General features: G+C 42.2%; 1 protein-coding gene across 1 annotated transcript in view; it reads left to right on the forward strand.

The window, feature by feature from the left end:
• The first annotated feature begins 1,606 nt into the window (after window positions 1-1,606).
• JMY (junction mediating and regulatory protein, p53 cofactor) overlaps window positions 1,607-15,915 on the forward strand; it is a 71,436-nt gene continuing 57,127 nt past the window's right edge. The window contains exon 1 of the mRNA XM_065662213.1: window positions 1,607-2,761. Within this exon, the coding sequence (XP_065518285.1) occupies window positions 1,886-2,761 (876 nt within the window). The 5' untranslated portion in view covers window positions 1,607-1,885. The remainder of the gene's footprint in view (window positions 2,762-15,915) is intronic.

Below are 15,915 nucleotides of genomic sequence, written 5' to 3' on the forward strand. Positions count from 1 at the left end.
GTTTTGTTTGTTTGATTTACACACATGAGAAATGCAATATCCAAAGGGCACCAGGAAACTGGCCCTTGGCCTTGGAATCACAGGTGATTAATCATTCCTTTCAGACATGCTTATGGGAGTTGTCTGTCCTGGGTTACTGTAACCTACGTACTCCGCAGTATCCTTGGAAACCTCAAAGAGCACTTCAGGCACTACCAGTTCTCAAGTACAACTGGCCAACACAAATTTAAAATGCCATCTCTCAGTGCAGTCCACATCAGATGTAAACATATACAACTGCCCAAGACAGCCGCATGCCCTCATCTCCAGGACTTGTCACAGATGCTGCACTCTCTTGCAGCCTAGCCGCAAGTGAAAACTTCTGCTGCATTTCAAACCATTGGGTGCTCTTGGTAATGACCTTTGAAGTATTTAGGTTTAATCTCTAGTCAGAATCAAGCCATACGACTAACACAACCTACTGAAGCACCACATCCTTTCCTCCAACCATGCATCAAACCATTTTCTGTGAAAAAAATCGTATTATGACACACTGAGAGAGCTGGAGTTTTTCAGTCTGGGAAAAGCTCAGGGGAGACCTTATAGCAGCCTTCCAGTACCTAAAGGTGGCTTACAGGAAAGCTGGAAAGGGACTTTTCACAAGGGACAGTAGTGACAGCACAAGGGGTAATGGCTTTAAGTTGAAAGAAAATACACTGGTTAGGAGGAAATTCTTCCCTGTGAGGGTGGCAAGGCACTGGGCACAGGTTGTCCAGAGAAGCTGCGGCTGCCCCATCCGTGCCAGGGTTCAAGGCCAGGTTGGATGTGTCTAGTGGAAGCTCTTCCTGCCTGCGCCAGTCCATGTTGGAACCAGGTATCTTTAAGGTCCCTTGCAAACCATTCTGTGATTCCATGACTATGAAAATCAGGAAAAACCCTCTGCACATACCATTTCCCTGTGAGAGGATTTCTTGCCTGGATGCACTTCCGTACCTAAGCACCTGCTAGCTCGAGGCTGTAAGCCCTGGCAGGCAGCACTAGCCGCAGGCTACTAGAGAGTGGCCAGGGGTGCTCCAGTGCAGGAACGGGGAGGCCAACGTACCCAACGCGGCTAACCGGGAATCAACCGCAATGCCGGAGTCGGGGCAAGCAGAGGCGGCGCTGCCTCCGCCGCTAACCGGGAGACCCACCCGGGAGCCGCCGTGCAGGCAAGGCCGCTACAACACACTTGGGCCCGACAGGACGCCTCCCTCCCGCGCACAGCCCGCCCTAACCTCACCCCCACCGGCCGCGGCCTGGCACGTGCCCGTCCCAGCGTGCATCGCGCGGCGCCCGAGGGGGACAGCCGAGAGAAGGGGCGGGGCCCCACATTCCCTCGCCCACACCGGCCGCGCAAGGAGAGAGGGCGGGAAACCGGCAGCGAAGAGGCGGGGCAGAGCTCCAGGCCCCGCCCATCTCCCTCCGCCGGAGGCAGCGGGGGGCCGGCAGCCAATGGGGAGGGCGCCGAGGGGGGGGCGGGGCCTCAGGAGGCCGCGGGGCGGGGCCGGCGCTGAGTTGCCGCAGCGCCACAGCTGCTTGTAAACAGATCCCGCCCCACGTGACGCGTGCAAAGTACCTGCGCGGGGGCACGGGGCATTGTCCGCCGTGGCTGCGGGCTGAGGAGCGGGGCCGGTCGCGGCACCCTTCAGCGGCGGGCTCATCGCTGGCGGGAGGCGGCTCCTCTCTGTCCTGCCTGCCTCGCCGCGCCGGCGGGGATCCAGCGCATCCCCCGTCTCGGCGCCTTTCCCGTTCCCCCGCTGCTAAGATGGCTGATGGTGGGCGGTGAGGTGGCGAGCGGGGCTGCCGGACGGCTGACGGGACGGTCGCTGGGAGGGTGGGGGGCGCGTGCGGGAAGCCGCGCAGCGCCATGTCTGCCTTCGCCCTGGAGGAAACGCTGGAGGCCGACTGGGTGGCCGTGAGGCCTCACGCCTTCCAGGAGCGGGAGAAGCACAAGTTCGTCTTCATCGTGGCCTGGAACGAGATCGAGGGCAAGTTCGCCATCACCTGCCACAACCGCACGGCGCAGCGGCAGCGTAGCGGCTCCCGAGAGCTCCGGCGCGGCGGCCCCGCAGGCCCCGAGCCCAGAGCCTCCTCGAAGGCCGGCAGCCCCGCTGTGCGCAGGGACAGCGGCCTGTCGCGGGGCTCCTCGCATCTCCGCTCCGAGCCGGGGCTGCGGGGGGCGGTGGCCGAGGCGCTGCCTAGGAGCCCGCTGCGCACCAAGAGCAGCCCGGCCCGAAGGCCGCAACGGGGCCCGGAGGCGGCAGGTGCTGCCGAAGAGATAGAAGTGCTAGAGCTGGGGAAGGAGGAGGCGGCTACAGCGCTGTCGTTGCCGCCCTCGCCGCTCCAGGCAGCCGAGCCGGGCGCTCCCGACGCGGAGACCACCGGGGAGGAGTGCAGCTGGGCCGGCCTCTTCTCCTTTCAAGACTTGCGGGCTGTACACCAGCAGCTGTGCTCGGTGAACTCGGAGCTGGAGCCCTACCTGCCTGCCTTCCCCGAGGAGCCCTCGGGCATGTGGACGGTGCTGTTCGGAGCCCCGGAGCTATCCGAGCAGGATATGGACGCTCTCTGTTACAAACTGCAAGTTTACTTGGTCCACAGCTTGGACACCTGCGGTTGGAAGATACTTTCGCAGGTGCTCTTTACCGAGGCTGACGATCCCGAAGAGTATTATGAGAGTCTGAGTGAGCTGCGACAGAAGGGGTACGAAGAGGTGCTACAGCGGGCTCGCAGGCGAATCCAGGAGGTGAGGCTTCAGCACTGTCCAGATACCTCCACTTTAGTGTTATCTTTCTTGTGACATCTTTAGCTGTTCTCTTCAGCTGCTCCTGCTGTTCGAACTGGTCGAACTATTGGACAAAAAAAAAAAAACCTCACCCAAAACGATACAGGAAAAATGTGTAGTTAAACAAACCAACAACCCAACTTGAAAATCTTAGTAAGAAAATGAGGCTTAACCTTTCAAAGTTCTCTAGGGCCAGGATATAAGAATGTGCAGATTTCCCTAGTAATCCAAGTGTGGCTCAGTAGTTTATTCTGTACAGTCAAATGTCAATGTTTATGAGCTAGTATGTGATGGATTTGGCAAGGACTTGCTCCCAGATTTTTGTTCTTGCATTGCTTTGCACTAGAATGTGTTGGAGTCTGAGTTTTTTTGTTTAATGGGAGCAGTAATGTGTTTATTTTGACAGTAAAGTTTAGGTACTTGAGGCCAAAATATTCTAGCTTCCTACAGGGTCTGGGTGCTGAATCTGCTTGTTTCAAGGGAGATGATGTTTTCCAGTGGAATTAGAGTAACTGCAGCTTTTGTTTAGCTGGCAGGTTCTTGGAGTTGGGAGTTTAAAAAGCAAGCTGGCTGTTCTAGCGGGTATTTACTGTTGCTGTTGCTAGTGTCTGGCAAGACTTCTATGCTTAAGGACACGCCATCTCTCCTACTGTATACTGTTTGGCAGAAAGCAGTAAAGGAGTTTCAGGTAACTAACTTCTAGTATCGAGGTGTTTGAATTTTTCTCCTCTTGGTGGACTGAAGTATACGAGGACCCAGGTTTCCCCAGTGGAAAGGGGGATTTTTACACTGGTTTTTATGTTTCAGTGGCGTTGGTCCAGAATGTACCAGGATCTGTCTAGGTGTGACTGTACATACGAATCAGGTCATGGAAGTTTATTATTGTGAGCACCATCCAAATTCTGTTATATCGATATATATCAAATATTTGTTTGGCTGCTTCAGCTGCCTGCATATATCCTGCTAATGTTGTGTGTTCAAAAATATGTGATGGTGAACTTTTTTTCCCTTGATAGAGTATGAGCATATGTCTGTGCTGTCTGTTTTGATGGTGTAGTTTTAGGTCTTTGTAGGATTCAGGCAGAGCTTTTTCTTAGTGACAGGAGTTACGGAATAGGATAAAATTGTTTTATCAGTGATGAAATCATGATAAGAGCATCCAAGTGTAGCATTGTAAGGTAAAAGTTGATTTCCAAACTTTTCTGTTAGGGTATGTAATTGTGATTTGTCTTTTGTTCATGGTTATTTAAAGACTGAAATAATCCTCGTTAAATTCCGTGTACAACTGTGAATTAGTCTAATAGTCTTTTGCAGTAGTTGACTTAGTCCAGAGAATATGAAATCGTACTGTCTTTTACTGTTTTTGTTTGGCTGTGTGACTGCTTGGGAGCGTGTGCTTAGATTGACAGCCTCCAGCTCAGCAGTTCTTATAAGGAACTGAGCAGTATAGGAGAAGTTCTTTTTAAATATGTGGAGTTTGGGAACTGGGTGCCTAACGCAAAGCATGTGGTATTTTTTTGTGAAACAGTAATTTCGTATTACTGAGAAGAACTATTTGTTTCTTGGACAGTTTCAGCTTCTATTTCGTTAGCACCAGCATTAGCAGCAAAAACCAACTGGTTACTAATATGCGATGGAAGCTTTATCTGTCAAGATCTCTAAATTACAGCATCTTATTCTCTGTTTATGTTCAGAACTTTGTGCAGACAAAATGGCAGAGTGTTTTATGTGTGTATTTGACTACTGTGCAACCTCGCTTTCCCATGGTAACCAATTCAGTCGTGGACCTGAAGTCAGTACAGCTATACTTCTGTCACTGTCAGTTGTGTAAATTGATCTGTCTTTAATTAAAGATAGTTCATGTTTAAGAGAGCAATAGAATGACCTGTTTTTTCCCTATTGGCTCTCAGGTTTCTCATTTCCTTACCTGTTACTAGTTTACTTGGTCCACAGGAAGTGTCTTTCTTTTAAGCAAATACTGATACTCTTTGTCACTGCAATTCTAAGCAACATAAGCAATAGATGATGGGTACCACTTGGAATTTCTGAGGTAAAGGTTTATCATACTTTAAAACAAACCCTACTGAATCCATGTTAAATAGAATCATAGAACGGTTAGGGTTGGAAAGGACCTTAAGATCATCTAGTTCCAAGCCCCCTGCCATGGACAGGGACACCTTCCACTAGACCAAGTTGCTCAAAGCCCTGTACAGCCTGACCTTGAACACTGTTAGGGATGGAGTATTTACGACTTCTCTGGACAACCTGTTCCAGTGCCTCACCACCCTCACAGTAAAGAGTTTTTTCAGTCTTTAATTTTTTTTTCCATCTGTGCTTAAAGGCTGCCTGTTAGCTGATTCTCCTGGCTAGATGATTGCAGGAATGTTGGTTTCCTGCAGTTTTAGATTATTTTACCTCTTGCAAGAAGTTTTGGGGAAAAGGGAAGTGATTGAGTAGCACTGGTAACTGAAATAGTATCTAGGAGCATAATGAACAAGGAGGGATTTTACTAATCTAAAATTGTGCAAAACCCCCAAGTTTAGGATTCCCAAGACCGTGGCATAATGTTTTAAAATATATCTGTGGTTTATACTTACTTCATATTTCATCTTTTTTTTTTTTTTTTTCCCCCAGAATAAATTCCTCTCTGCAGTTAGAATATTACTTGAGAAATGCTTGCAGTTCCTGTTGATTATATTCTTTGGGGTGGAGAAGCAAAGTGAACAACAAAACCTCGTGTTTGTTTCAGTAACCCCTATTTGGCCATCTGTTGCTTTCCATAAGTTCAATGCAAGCCAGTTTATTTTCACAGCAGTTAATAATTGTTGCTTTTTGCAACAGTAATTTTTATCTCTGTCTCAGTTATAGACCTTTAATAAGCCCAAAGAATGTTGCAAGTAGAAACAGATCCAAGATGAGGAGAAGAGGTTGTGGAGGAACTGTGTGACCTCAAATTAATTTCTTCCGCACAATTTGCAGTTTTGAAATACCTCATCTTTTACTTTTTCAAATGAAAATATCAATTCTGGAATAGTTGAGGAATTCAGTTCATATTAAAGTAAAAACTTGTATGTAAAGTAGGAGATACTATTCTACCTCATTTTTAAAAACCAATAAACACTTGGTTGGAGCCTTTGTTTATTAATTTTCTGCCTGTCTAAAAAATCCTTGGGTGCTTAGCTAGGGGTCTAAGTTCCCAAGTGGAGGCGTGATACAGAATCAGCTAATGACCTGATAAAGATGAGGCAGCAGAGAGGATAGCATGATTTGGGATTCCAGCTTATTGACTAATATTTCTAAAATCTTAAGCTTTGCATCTAGAAGGCAGAAAAAGTTTACCTCTGTACTCTTGCTCCTGTCAGTTTCTGGCCTGTCTTCCTCGTAGGAAATGGGAGGAGTTTTTCTAGGCTGTGAGTGTACATTGTAAATTTTTTCTAAGTGTAGTAATATCAAAGATGGTGGTTTATCTGTTCGAGTGCTGTGTTGGCAAAAGATTGAACCTAGTCACAGTTTTCCTGAATAAAAAGCAGTGTTAACATAAACTATGATTAAGAGGGTTTGGTGGCTTACTAATGTGAACAAACATGTTACGTTGTATGCTTATCCTTTTCCTTGCTCTTGCATAGCAAGTTGTGAGTTTGGGAAGACTATATTTACATTATATGCTTACTTCAGCATCTTTGAATTAATGGCACCTGGGAATCTCCTTGTTTCATATAGCTCTTAATTGCCATGACAGACTGAAACTTGATGGATAATAGTGTATAGGATCTTGAATGCCAGTTACAGAAGTAGGCAGAGACTTGCTCTTGTTTTCTTCTTGCTCTTCAAAAATCTGTGAATTCTAGTGGCCGCAGGCAGTCTGTTAAAAGACCATTTTGCGTCTCTGTTCTGTGTGTGTTCTTTCAAATTGCTTTTGAAAGCAATACAAAAGTTCAGAAACATTTTTTAGTGCATGATTAAATTCTGAAGAAATTCTGAGAGCATCGTATTTTGTGAGGCTAATTTAGTCCTCCTTGAGAATGAGGACCTACTGCTGTTTTCAGTCTCTCTATATAGTGGAATATTTTACTTAAGTATGAAAACAGCCCTGAAAACTTTTGTGTTAGTTGGCTTAATTTTCTTTTTATTTGAAGGGCTAGAAATGCTGAGGAAAAATAAAAGTATTTTATCTATTTTATTACAGTAACAACTTGTATGAGAAGAAAATGTAAGGTTTTCTTTTTTTTTTTTACAGAAAGCTGTAAGGTCATTTTATTTTCTTTTTGAGTCACCATGGATACAAATTATTTTTTAACTACTCTTCTGCACAGCTTTAGTAGGCAAGGGTTGTTTTTTGGTTTCGTTTTTTTAGTTGTTTTGAATGTTTAGTTGTATTGAATGAAGTTTGATTTTTCAGATCACATAAATTGTCAAGTAACTGATTCAGTTAAATCACAGAACTTTATATTTGTTGCTTTCCAGGGATGTTGTCACATATTTCTGTTTACATCAAACAAGCTGAATAATATCCATAGGTTATTTTGCTTTGTTGAATCTGTCCTAATATTTTAGTGAAAGACAATATCCAGGATCATCTCAGTAACTAGGAGAATTGCTTTTGGTCATGTGCATTCAATTCTAAAATAAATGTGTATGTGGTACGCAGTGAGGCACTGTACCAGAAGTGCAAATTTTCCAAAGGTAAGATGACCCGTTGCTGTTCTGTGATTTGGTGCTAGGCGCAATGTAATTTAAAGGGATACTCGGCATCAAACTCAAAAATAATTGCAAAGTAAATAATATAAGACACCACAAAAAATATTCAGTATTCCAAGTAACACAAAGAATTGGCAGCAGTAGCATTTCCATCAAAACCAATGTAACACCTTTCTATGCAAGTAGCAAAGAAAAGTGCAATTTAGAAGATATATGAGGTATCTTGGTAGAGAACACTTGTTCATATTTAACTTTGGGAGCACATAGGATTAAAATAAGACATTATTTGAGTCTTTTCTTCCTATTGGTATGAATGGAGTAGAGTTAAGACTAATGCTGAGTATTCTGGAAATGTAAGCTATTTAGTTTGGATACTGCTTTTTACATACTCATTATTTGTAGATGCGAATGCTTGTTTCTAGTAAAATGGTTTTGATTCGCTTCTAAATGCTTTGTAAATAGACTATATAAGTACTGCACCAGTGCTGTAAATTGCTACTAACCAAAATAGATCAGCACCTGTAGGGCATGCTCTGTAGCATAGGCAAGTAAGTTCTTAGGAGATGCCTACATGATACTAGCACTCTGGCTAGTACTTCTGTTGCTGTCCTAGATAGGGTATTTTCTCAGTGTTAATTTTTGTCAGCCATCATCTTTTTATTTATGTAATTTGCAGCTGGAGTTACTAACAGTTATTTTGGGTTGTTATGAACTAGTCCTATGTTAACAAATATTTTAAAGGCTCATCATTTTGTGCACTGGAAGTTCACACCTGACTCATTCTGGAAGCATCAAACTCAGTAATAAGTAAATGTGGAGTAGTTTGGCAAATAATAAAAGTCTAAGTCACATGGGTATTTTGTTTTCAGAGTTTCAGTGTGTGTCTGAATTGTATTCTGTGTAGGTAATTCCATGTTACAAGTGAAAACACTTCATGATGACATGTCATGCTACTGGAAGATGTGAGTACTCATAGCAGCCTTCAGTATCTTCAGTAATGGGAAATTCAGGTTAGGTATAAGGAGGAAGCTCTTACTGTGTGGGTGGTGAGGCACCTGGAACAGGCTGCCCAAGGAAGTTGTGAATGCTCCATCCCTGGAAGCGTTCAAGGCCAGGTAATAATGAAAATAATAAACATTCTGTAACCCATTGTGCTTCTTGAGATTCACAGCTCACTTAATTTTGTAGCTTTTCTCCTTTTTGGGGGGATGTCTTTCCTTTGTGTTTACCTTTGTTTGTTTGAATATTTCTTTCTCAAATTTTCCAGCATGATTTTCTTTCTCTTCAATTGAATGTCCTGCCTTCAAGTCAGCACCTTTTAAAACTGCTTTATTAATCCAGTAACATCTCTTTTTGTCTCCATTTCTGGCTGAGATAGTATCACCCAGACAAGTTTAGAATTTAAAAACAGATTGATTCTAATAATTCAGTCTTTTTACATTTCTTTCTATAGTATGACAAAACACTGCTTACAGATGGTCAATGAATTTTATGTTCTTTTTGTATGTAAATATTGGTACCACAGTTGAAGAAGGCACTGAAAAGCAGAGGTTTGCAGAAATGGCTGCTCTTACTTTTTTTTCCCCCCTCTTTTAAGAGGTACTTGTAACATTTTTTTTTATTATTTTTTTTTTCCCAATTAGTAAAAGCATACCATTGCAGTCCACCGAAGTATCGCTGTTCCTGAAGAGAGCTTTGGTTGAGATGAGGACTCGGTCCAACTAAAGTTCTATCTGCAAAACTTTTTTATCCTTTCAAGAGATTAAAATATAGCCATAAGGAATATGGTAGACAGAAGGAAGCTAGGATAGGAGGAGAGGGAAGAAGAATCATGATATTTTTTAGGGATACATATTGACTTAAAGACATTTCATATCTATATCTGAGCTGTTGCTCAAGACTCTTATCTGCTAAATAGGCAGTAAAATAAAGTGGGGTTGGGGGATGTTGATTCTGTAGCTTTAGCAGTTGAGAATATCTTCTAAATAGGCTCAATCCACTTCCTCCTTTAATTTCTCCAGGGAAGAATCAACTAGTAGCATTTGGTATGTTTGTATTTTTTTGTTTGGTTGGTTTGGTTTGTTTTGTTTTTGGTTTTTTTTTTTTTAGTATTGTAAAAAGTAAGAGGAACAAATAAATATGTATTGAACTCTGTAGAGGAAGCTGCACAGAGAACATATTTTGCAATTTTGGGCAACTAGAATGTGCAGGATTGGCCAGAAATACATATATCTTGCATATATGTATATCTGGCACATACACGTTCATATATCTTGCATTGTACTAGCATCACTGTAACCATACAGAACAAAGATCTTGGATAGTTCACTGAAAATCAATGTAAGCTCTAAGACCAGTGCTGCTTAATAGCAAACATACAAGAATGTTTTAAGAATGATGAAGATGTAATTGTTATGGCCCTGCAGGAAGTAATAGTATGATGTCATCATAAATCTGGTGGTGACATTTGCTAGAATGTGGGTTAGTCTTTAAGAATAATTCATGAAGCCCTCACATAACTTAAAACGGGATTGTAAAACCAGAGAAAATAGTCCAAATTTGTTGGGCAGGAGATTAGATGATCTCATAGTATCTTCCAGTCATAAACTCTATAAATTAATAAGGGAAATGTGGTTTTGTTTTAATTAGTTTGTTGTTGAAACTTGCCCAGTTTCTATTTTCTTGAGAATTCAGGCCTGAAAAGTAAATCAAACCATTATTAGTTTGACTGAAAACTTCAGGAAGAATTTTAACACAGTAGTAGACTTTAACTTGAAATGTCTGCACAAATGTCTCCTTATTTATTGGCTTTTTTGCTTGTCAACTGTGTCTATTGTTATTAGTAACTTTTCATTAGAGGCCCGTTTATGTAGTTTGGATTTTCCTTTTGGATAACTCTTCTAGTTATAGGCAGAAAGGTGCTTTAATGTGAAGACAGCTTCTCTGGCAAGGTAATTATTGGAAGTGATCATCTGGAGCCATTCAGCATAGGCCCAAATAGAATGCTGGTGGTGTATCTCTGCTCACCAGTCACAGACATTACAGCAGAGGTTGTTTTCAGTTAAAAACCTTTTACTGGCAAGACCTGATCTTTGGGTTTCCTTTCTATCCTTTTTTTTTGGTTGTATTTATATAGTACGAGTTACCAAATGTATGGATTTTATTTTATTTTTTTTGTTGTTACATATGGGGCAGACAGTCATTACCATTCAGGCAAATTTGAATGCTTAGTGGACTTTTTTTTTTTTTTTTTTTTGGTCAAGTTGCTCCTGGAAGGATGTTGTAGAATAATTCCAATAATTCAGCAACTTTATTTTTTTTTTCTGAAAGTAAGTTGAGTACCTCTAGTTTCATAAACACATAAACTGAATTTTCATTATCTATTGTTACAATACTTTGCAAAGTGTATTTTAGACGAATGTTTATCTGACCTTCTTCTAGCTGTGATATGGGTGTGAGGGAGTTGGATGGTTTTTTTCCTTTGAAAGTATTTTTTTTTAAATAATCAATTAGCATTTGTTCATGATGACTTGCAAACAATTTATGTGGGTTGTCTAAAATTAGTAGTAGCACAACTTTACATGTAACAGCATTGCATCATGACTTTAATTACTTTAGGGAGAGAGTATTGCAAAAGATTTTTCAGTAAGTTAGAATCGTAGATTATTATATTAGAAGGAACCTTTCTGGATTTTCTGGCTGAACCCTATGATTAAAATAGAATTTATTTTGGTTACAGCTTTTTTCTTTTTTTTTTTTTTTCTTTTTTTTTCTTAAAACCAAACCAAAACTAAACTTTAATGCTCTGGGGTTTATAGGTGTTTTAAGGCAATTGAGAGGAGGTGACGGGGAGGGACCAAAAACCAAACAAACTCTAAATGTATTCAGTTGTGAAACTTTTGAGGAAGAAAATCTGTAGATCAGTTAGAAGTTTCCGAAGGTTTGTAGTTTTTCTACAAATATTACTGGGCTTCAGAGCCCAAGTTCTTCAGCCTTCAGTAATATGATACTTATAATCATCAGATGTCAGAATTTTAAATTATATGATTTTGTCACTTCACAGTAGTATAATTTAGAAAAAAATCTGTATATGGGAGGAGTTTAAGAAAACCTAATTGGAGCCATTCTGAAAGAGTTCAATTAATAGGTAATTGATATGTTTTGTTCCAGCTGTGTTTTATCATGCTGCTTTTTCAGGCATGGATTTTACTTCTCTATAACATTTAAACTATGTATCCTTTCTCTTTCATTTCTTAATGAAAAATAAAGAACAAAATCAACACCACAGGATAAAAGTCTGTGCACGTGATACTAATATAAATGGCTTTTGTTTGAAATGTTAAATAACTTGAATAATAGTACAACAGTTTACATGATACTTGCTGTTAAAGTAAGAAGAAAAATATTGATCCAGGATTTTAAGAATTGGTTTAACTTCTGGGTTCCCACCTGTGGCAGGAGGGTTGGAACAAGTCCAGAGGAGGGCCATGAGGATGATCAGGGGACTGGAGCACCTCCCGTATGAAGACAGGCTGAGGAAGTTGGGGCTGTTCAGCCTGGAGAAGAGAAGGCTGCGTGGGGACCTCATAGCAGCCTTCCAGTATCTGGAGGGGGCCTGTAGGGATGCTGGGGAGGGACTCCTTGTCAGGGACTGTAGCAACAGGACAAGGGGTAACGGGTTAAAACTTAAACAGGGAAAGTTTAGATTGGATATAAGGAGGAAATTCTTTCCTGTTAGGGTGGTGAGACACTGGAATTGGTTGCCCAGGAAGGTTGTGAGTGCTCCATCCCTGGCAGTGTTCAAGGCCAGGTTGGATGAAGCCTTGTGTGGGATGGTTTAGTGAGAGGTGTCCCTGCCTATGGCAGGGGGGTTGGAACTAGATGATCTTGAGGTCCTTTCCAACCCTAACTATTCTATGATTCTGTGATTCTATCTTAAGGTCCTTTCCGACCTGAACCGTTGTATGAATAGTGGACTGTAAATGTGTTGTTGTACTGGGCTTTATTGACTGTTACATTCAACTTTTAAATAAAACCCCCACTATTTTAGCTGAGAACTTTTGAAAATTACATTTAGTCATGCCAAATGCTGTTTCCTTCTTGTACCTGCCTCTCCATGATTCCACTATTGTGTAATGTGCTGTAGAGGTTGAAACTGTGTTGAACTAGGCTGGTACAGCCTTGAGAAATCACCCACAGGGCCATTTGATTTACCCTGTCAGCAGTTGTCCAGGGTTTAAAGGTGGTTTCATCATCTACATTGTTGAAGGGAGCTGAAGAACTGGATCATCAGCTTGCTAGGGTTGAAAGGGGGAGTTCCTGTCTGTTTCTGTTCTCCACCATTCAGCTTTGCATTCCTTCCTGTTGTACTTCTCTGTCCTTGTGGTGTGCTGACTGAACTCAGTAAACCTCAGTAAATTACCAAGAGAAACCACAGAAACAGCTTTCTGCCAGATGCTCAGTTATATTGTTAAAGGGTACGAGAAATACCAAGTCCAGTGCAGTGGTAGAAGAGGGCACTTGGGAGCAGAAGGAGCAAGGAACCAGGGTAGAGTTGCAAAAAGAGAAGGAGGAGGAGAAGGGAAATGGGGTCCTCTTTCAATAGGAGCAAGCTGTTAGTTCAGCTGAGCTTTAAAAAAGTAAATTCATCCTCACAGTGCTTGGAATTTGGTATTGTCACAATGCTGTATCTTTGAATTAGATTTTTTAGTCTAATGTTATGTTTATCAGACATTTGAGAATATCTGCTACCATGCTTAAATGCATTGTAAAATTGGTAAAAATACTAATTCAGTGTTGCTGATAGCGAATCATAGAGTCATAGAATGGTTTGGGTTGGAAAGGGCTTTAAAATCATCTAGTTTCAAAGCCCATGCTGTGAACGGGGGTGCCTCATCCTGGACCATGTTCTAAGGCTCTGTCGAACCTGGCCTTGAACACTGCCACGGATGGAGCATTCACAACCTTCCTGGTCAACCTGTTCCAGTGCCTCACCACTCTCACAGTAAAGAACTTCTTCCTTATATCTAACCTGAACTTCCCCTGTTTTAAGTTTAAACCCATGGCCCCTTGTCCTGTGGCTACAGTCCCTGATTAAGAGGCCCTCTCCGGCATCCTTGTAGGTCCCCCTCAGATACTGGAAGGCTGCTGTGACGTCTCCATGCAGCCTTCTCTGCCTGTCTTCATACGGGAGGTACTCCAGCCCTCTCATTATCCTCATGGCCCTTCTCTGGACTTACTCCAACAGCTCCATGTCCTTCGTTTCTTGAGGACACCGGAACTGCATGCAGTACTCCAACCTGCGTTTCACGAGAGGAGAGAGATGATTCCCATGAGCTGATTTCAGAGTGAAATTGATTATTTTTTCTTCCCACCAAATGTTCACCTTTGTTTTCATAAAAGAACATTTTCTCCTTAGCAAAGTGTGTATTTGGCCTGTGTCCCGACACTGTAAACCTTTCACAAAGAAGGGTTTTAAGAGCAGCTTTGTAATACCTGCTAGATAAATGTATTCATTGTATGTAAATGTTGTTGGTACAGTTGTCAGTTTAGAGGCTTTTGAATGTTTTTTGGAAACACAGAACAGAGTCTATGGACCAAAATTTAACATATTTTATGGCATAGCATGAACACTTATGTAATGTATGTTCTCAGTCTTCTGGCTTTGGGCTTGGGTATTTTTTTAATCAGATTCCTGCAGAAAAAAAAAATACTTAGAACTCATTAGGACAAATGTAAAATAAGCTCTTTGCCAAGCCTCCAGGGTGAGGTGTTGCCTAGAAGTCTTTTTGTTCAGAGTTACCATGTTCAAACTGATCAGGGATTCATTAGTGACTGTATCTTTTAGTTATTTTGCCATTTTTTCCAAAGGGAAGGAGGTGCAGAATGCCCATAATTACTTCGGAATACCATTAACAGATCTGTTTTATTCATCAAATTACATGACAATGCAAATACTTACTTCTGTGTTACCAAGACAAAATAGCCTAGCACTCCTGCACAATGAGCTCCTCTGTGCGATTCACCCTTGTTTGCTGACATTTCTGCAGCTTATTTGTGGCTATGCTATTCTGAGTAATACACTGAATTAAAACAAATACCTGCTTTTATAGTCACTCATTTGGCATGATAGTGTAACTCGGAGCCGCACAGCCACGTCACACATAAGGTAAAGTGATCAGATAAGTACCATCTTAAAATAAAAGCAACTTTACCATAATATTACACATGTATTTTGCTTAGAGAAAAGGAGTTGCATGGGTTTTAATTGTTGACATCTCCCTCTTGAGCTTTCAGAAGAGATCTGGTGTGCCATATATTACTTAGAACTCATTACTTAGAACTCAACAAAGTCGGCAGCTTTAAGCTTGAGCCTTGTGATATTGCAGCAAGTTTTATGTGTATATACATACAGTTCTGCTGAGACTATGTAGAATTTTGGGTGGGAGGGGAGAAGTTGCATTGTTCAGTAATGATGCATACATGGAAATAATGCTTTGGCTCACTTGGCTACGTTAAAGTACTACTTCAGGTTTTGTGACCCAGTTCAGTTCTTTTCCGTTTCTATGGACTTGTATTACAGGCAGTGTGTTGAAATGAGGTGCATTTTGGTAGGCAGCATAAGTGAACTTGAGAAGGGTAATTGTTAACTGTCCTAGGAGTTACAACGTCACGTAAGTAATGTAAGTCTAAATGGAGATAACTGGTGTGTGAAGAGGGGCCAGGCAATCTGCAGTTTGCAGCCTTTTGGTGTGCTGTTTTGTAGTGGGTTGACTTTGGCCACCAGGTTCCCACCAAAGCCACTGTATTGCTCCCCTTTCTCAGCTGTTCTAGTGAGAAAATATGGTGAAAGGCTTGTGGATTGAGATAAGCACAGGAAGAGACCATTCAGTGATTACCATCACAGGCAAAGCAGTTTGGACTTTGGGAAATTAGTTTAATTTATTGCCAATCAAAGCAGAGCAGGATAATGAGAAACAAGGCACATCTTCAGAATACTTTCACCCAACCCTTCCATCCTTCCAGGGCACAACTTGACTCCTTATTTCTCTGACTCTCCCCTGAGTGGCACAGAGGTACAAGAAACAGAGGTTGCAGTTGGTTCATCACATTGTCTCTGCTGTTCCTTCTCACGCTCTTCCCTTGCTCCAGCAAGGGCTCCTCTTCTACAGGCTTTCTCAGGAGCTTGCTCCAGTGCAGGCTTCCCATGGGGTCACAGTCTCCTTCAGGCATCCCCCTGCTCTGGTGCAGTGTCCTCCATGGGCTGCAGATGGGTATCTGCTCCAGCATGGACCTCTGTGGGCTGCAGGGGCACAGCCTGCCTCACCATGGTCTGCACCAGGCGCTGCAAAGGAATCTTTGCTCCTGTGCATGCAGCATCTCCTCCTTTCCTTCTTCACTGGCAGAAGGAGTGAAGA

Source organism: Lathamus discolor, chromosome Z, assembly GCF_037157495.1.
Source record: "Lathamus discolor isolate bLatDis1 chromosome Z, bLatDis1.hap1, whole genome shotgun sequence".
In the NCBI taxonomy this organism is placed as follows: domain Eukaryota; kingdom Metazoa; phylum Chordata; class Aves; order Psittaciformes; family Psittacidae; genus Lathamus; species Lathamus discolor.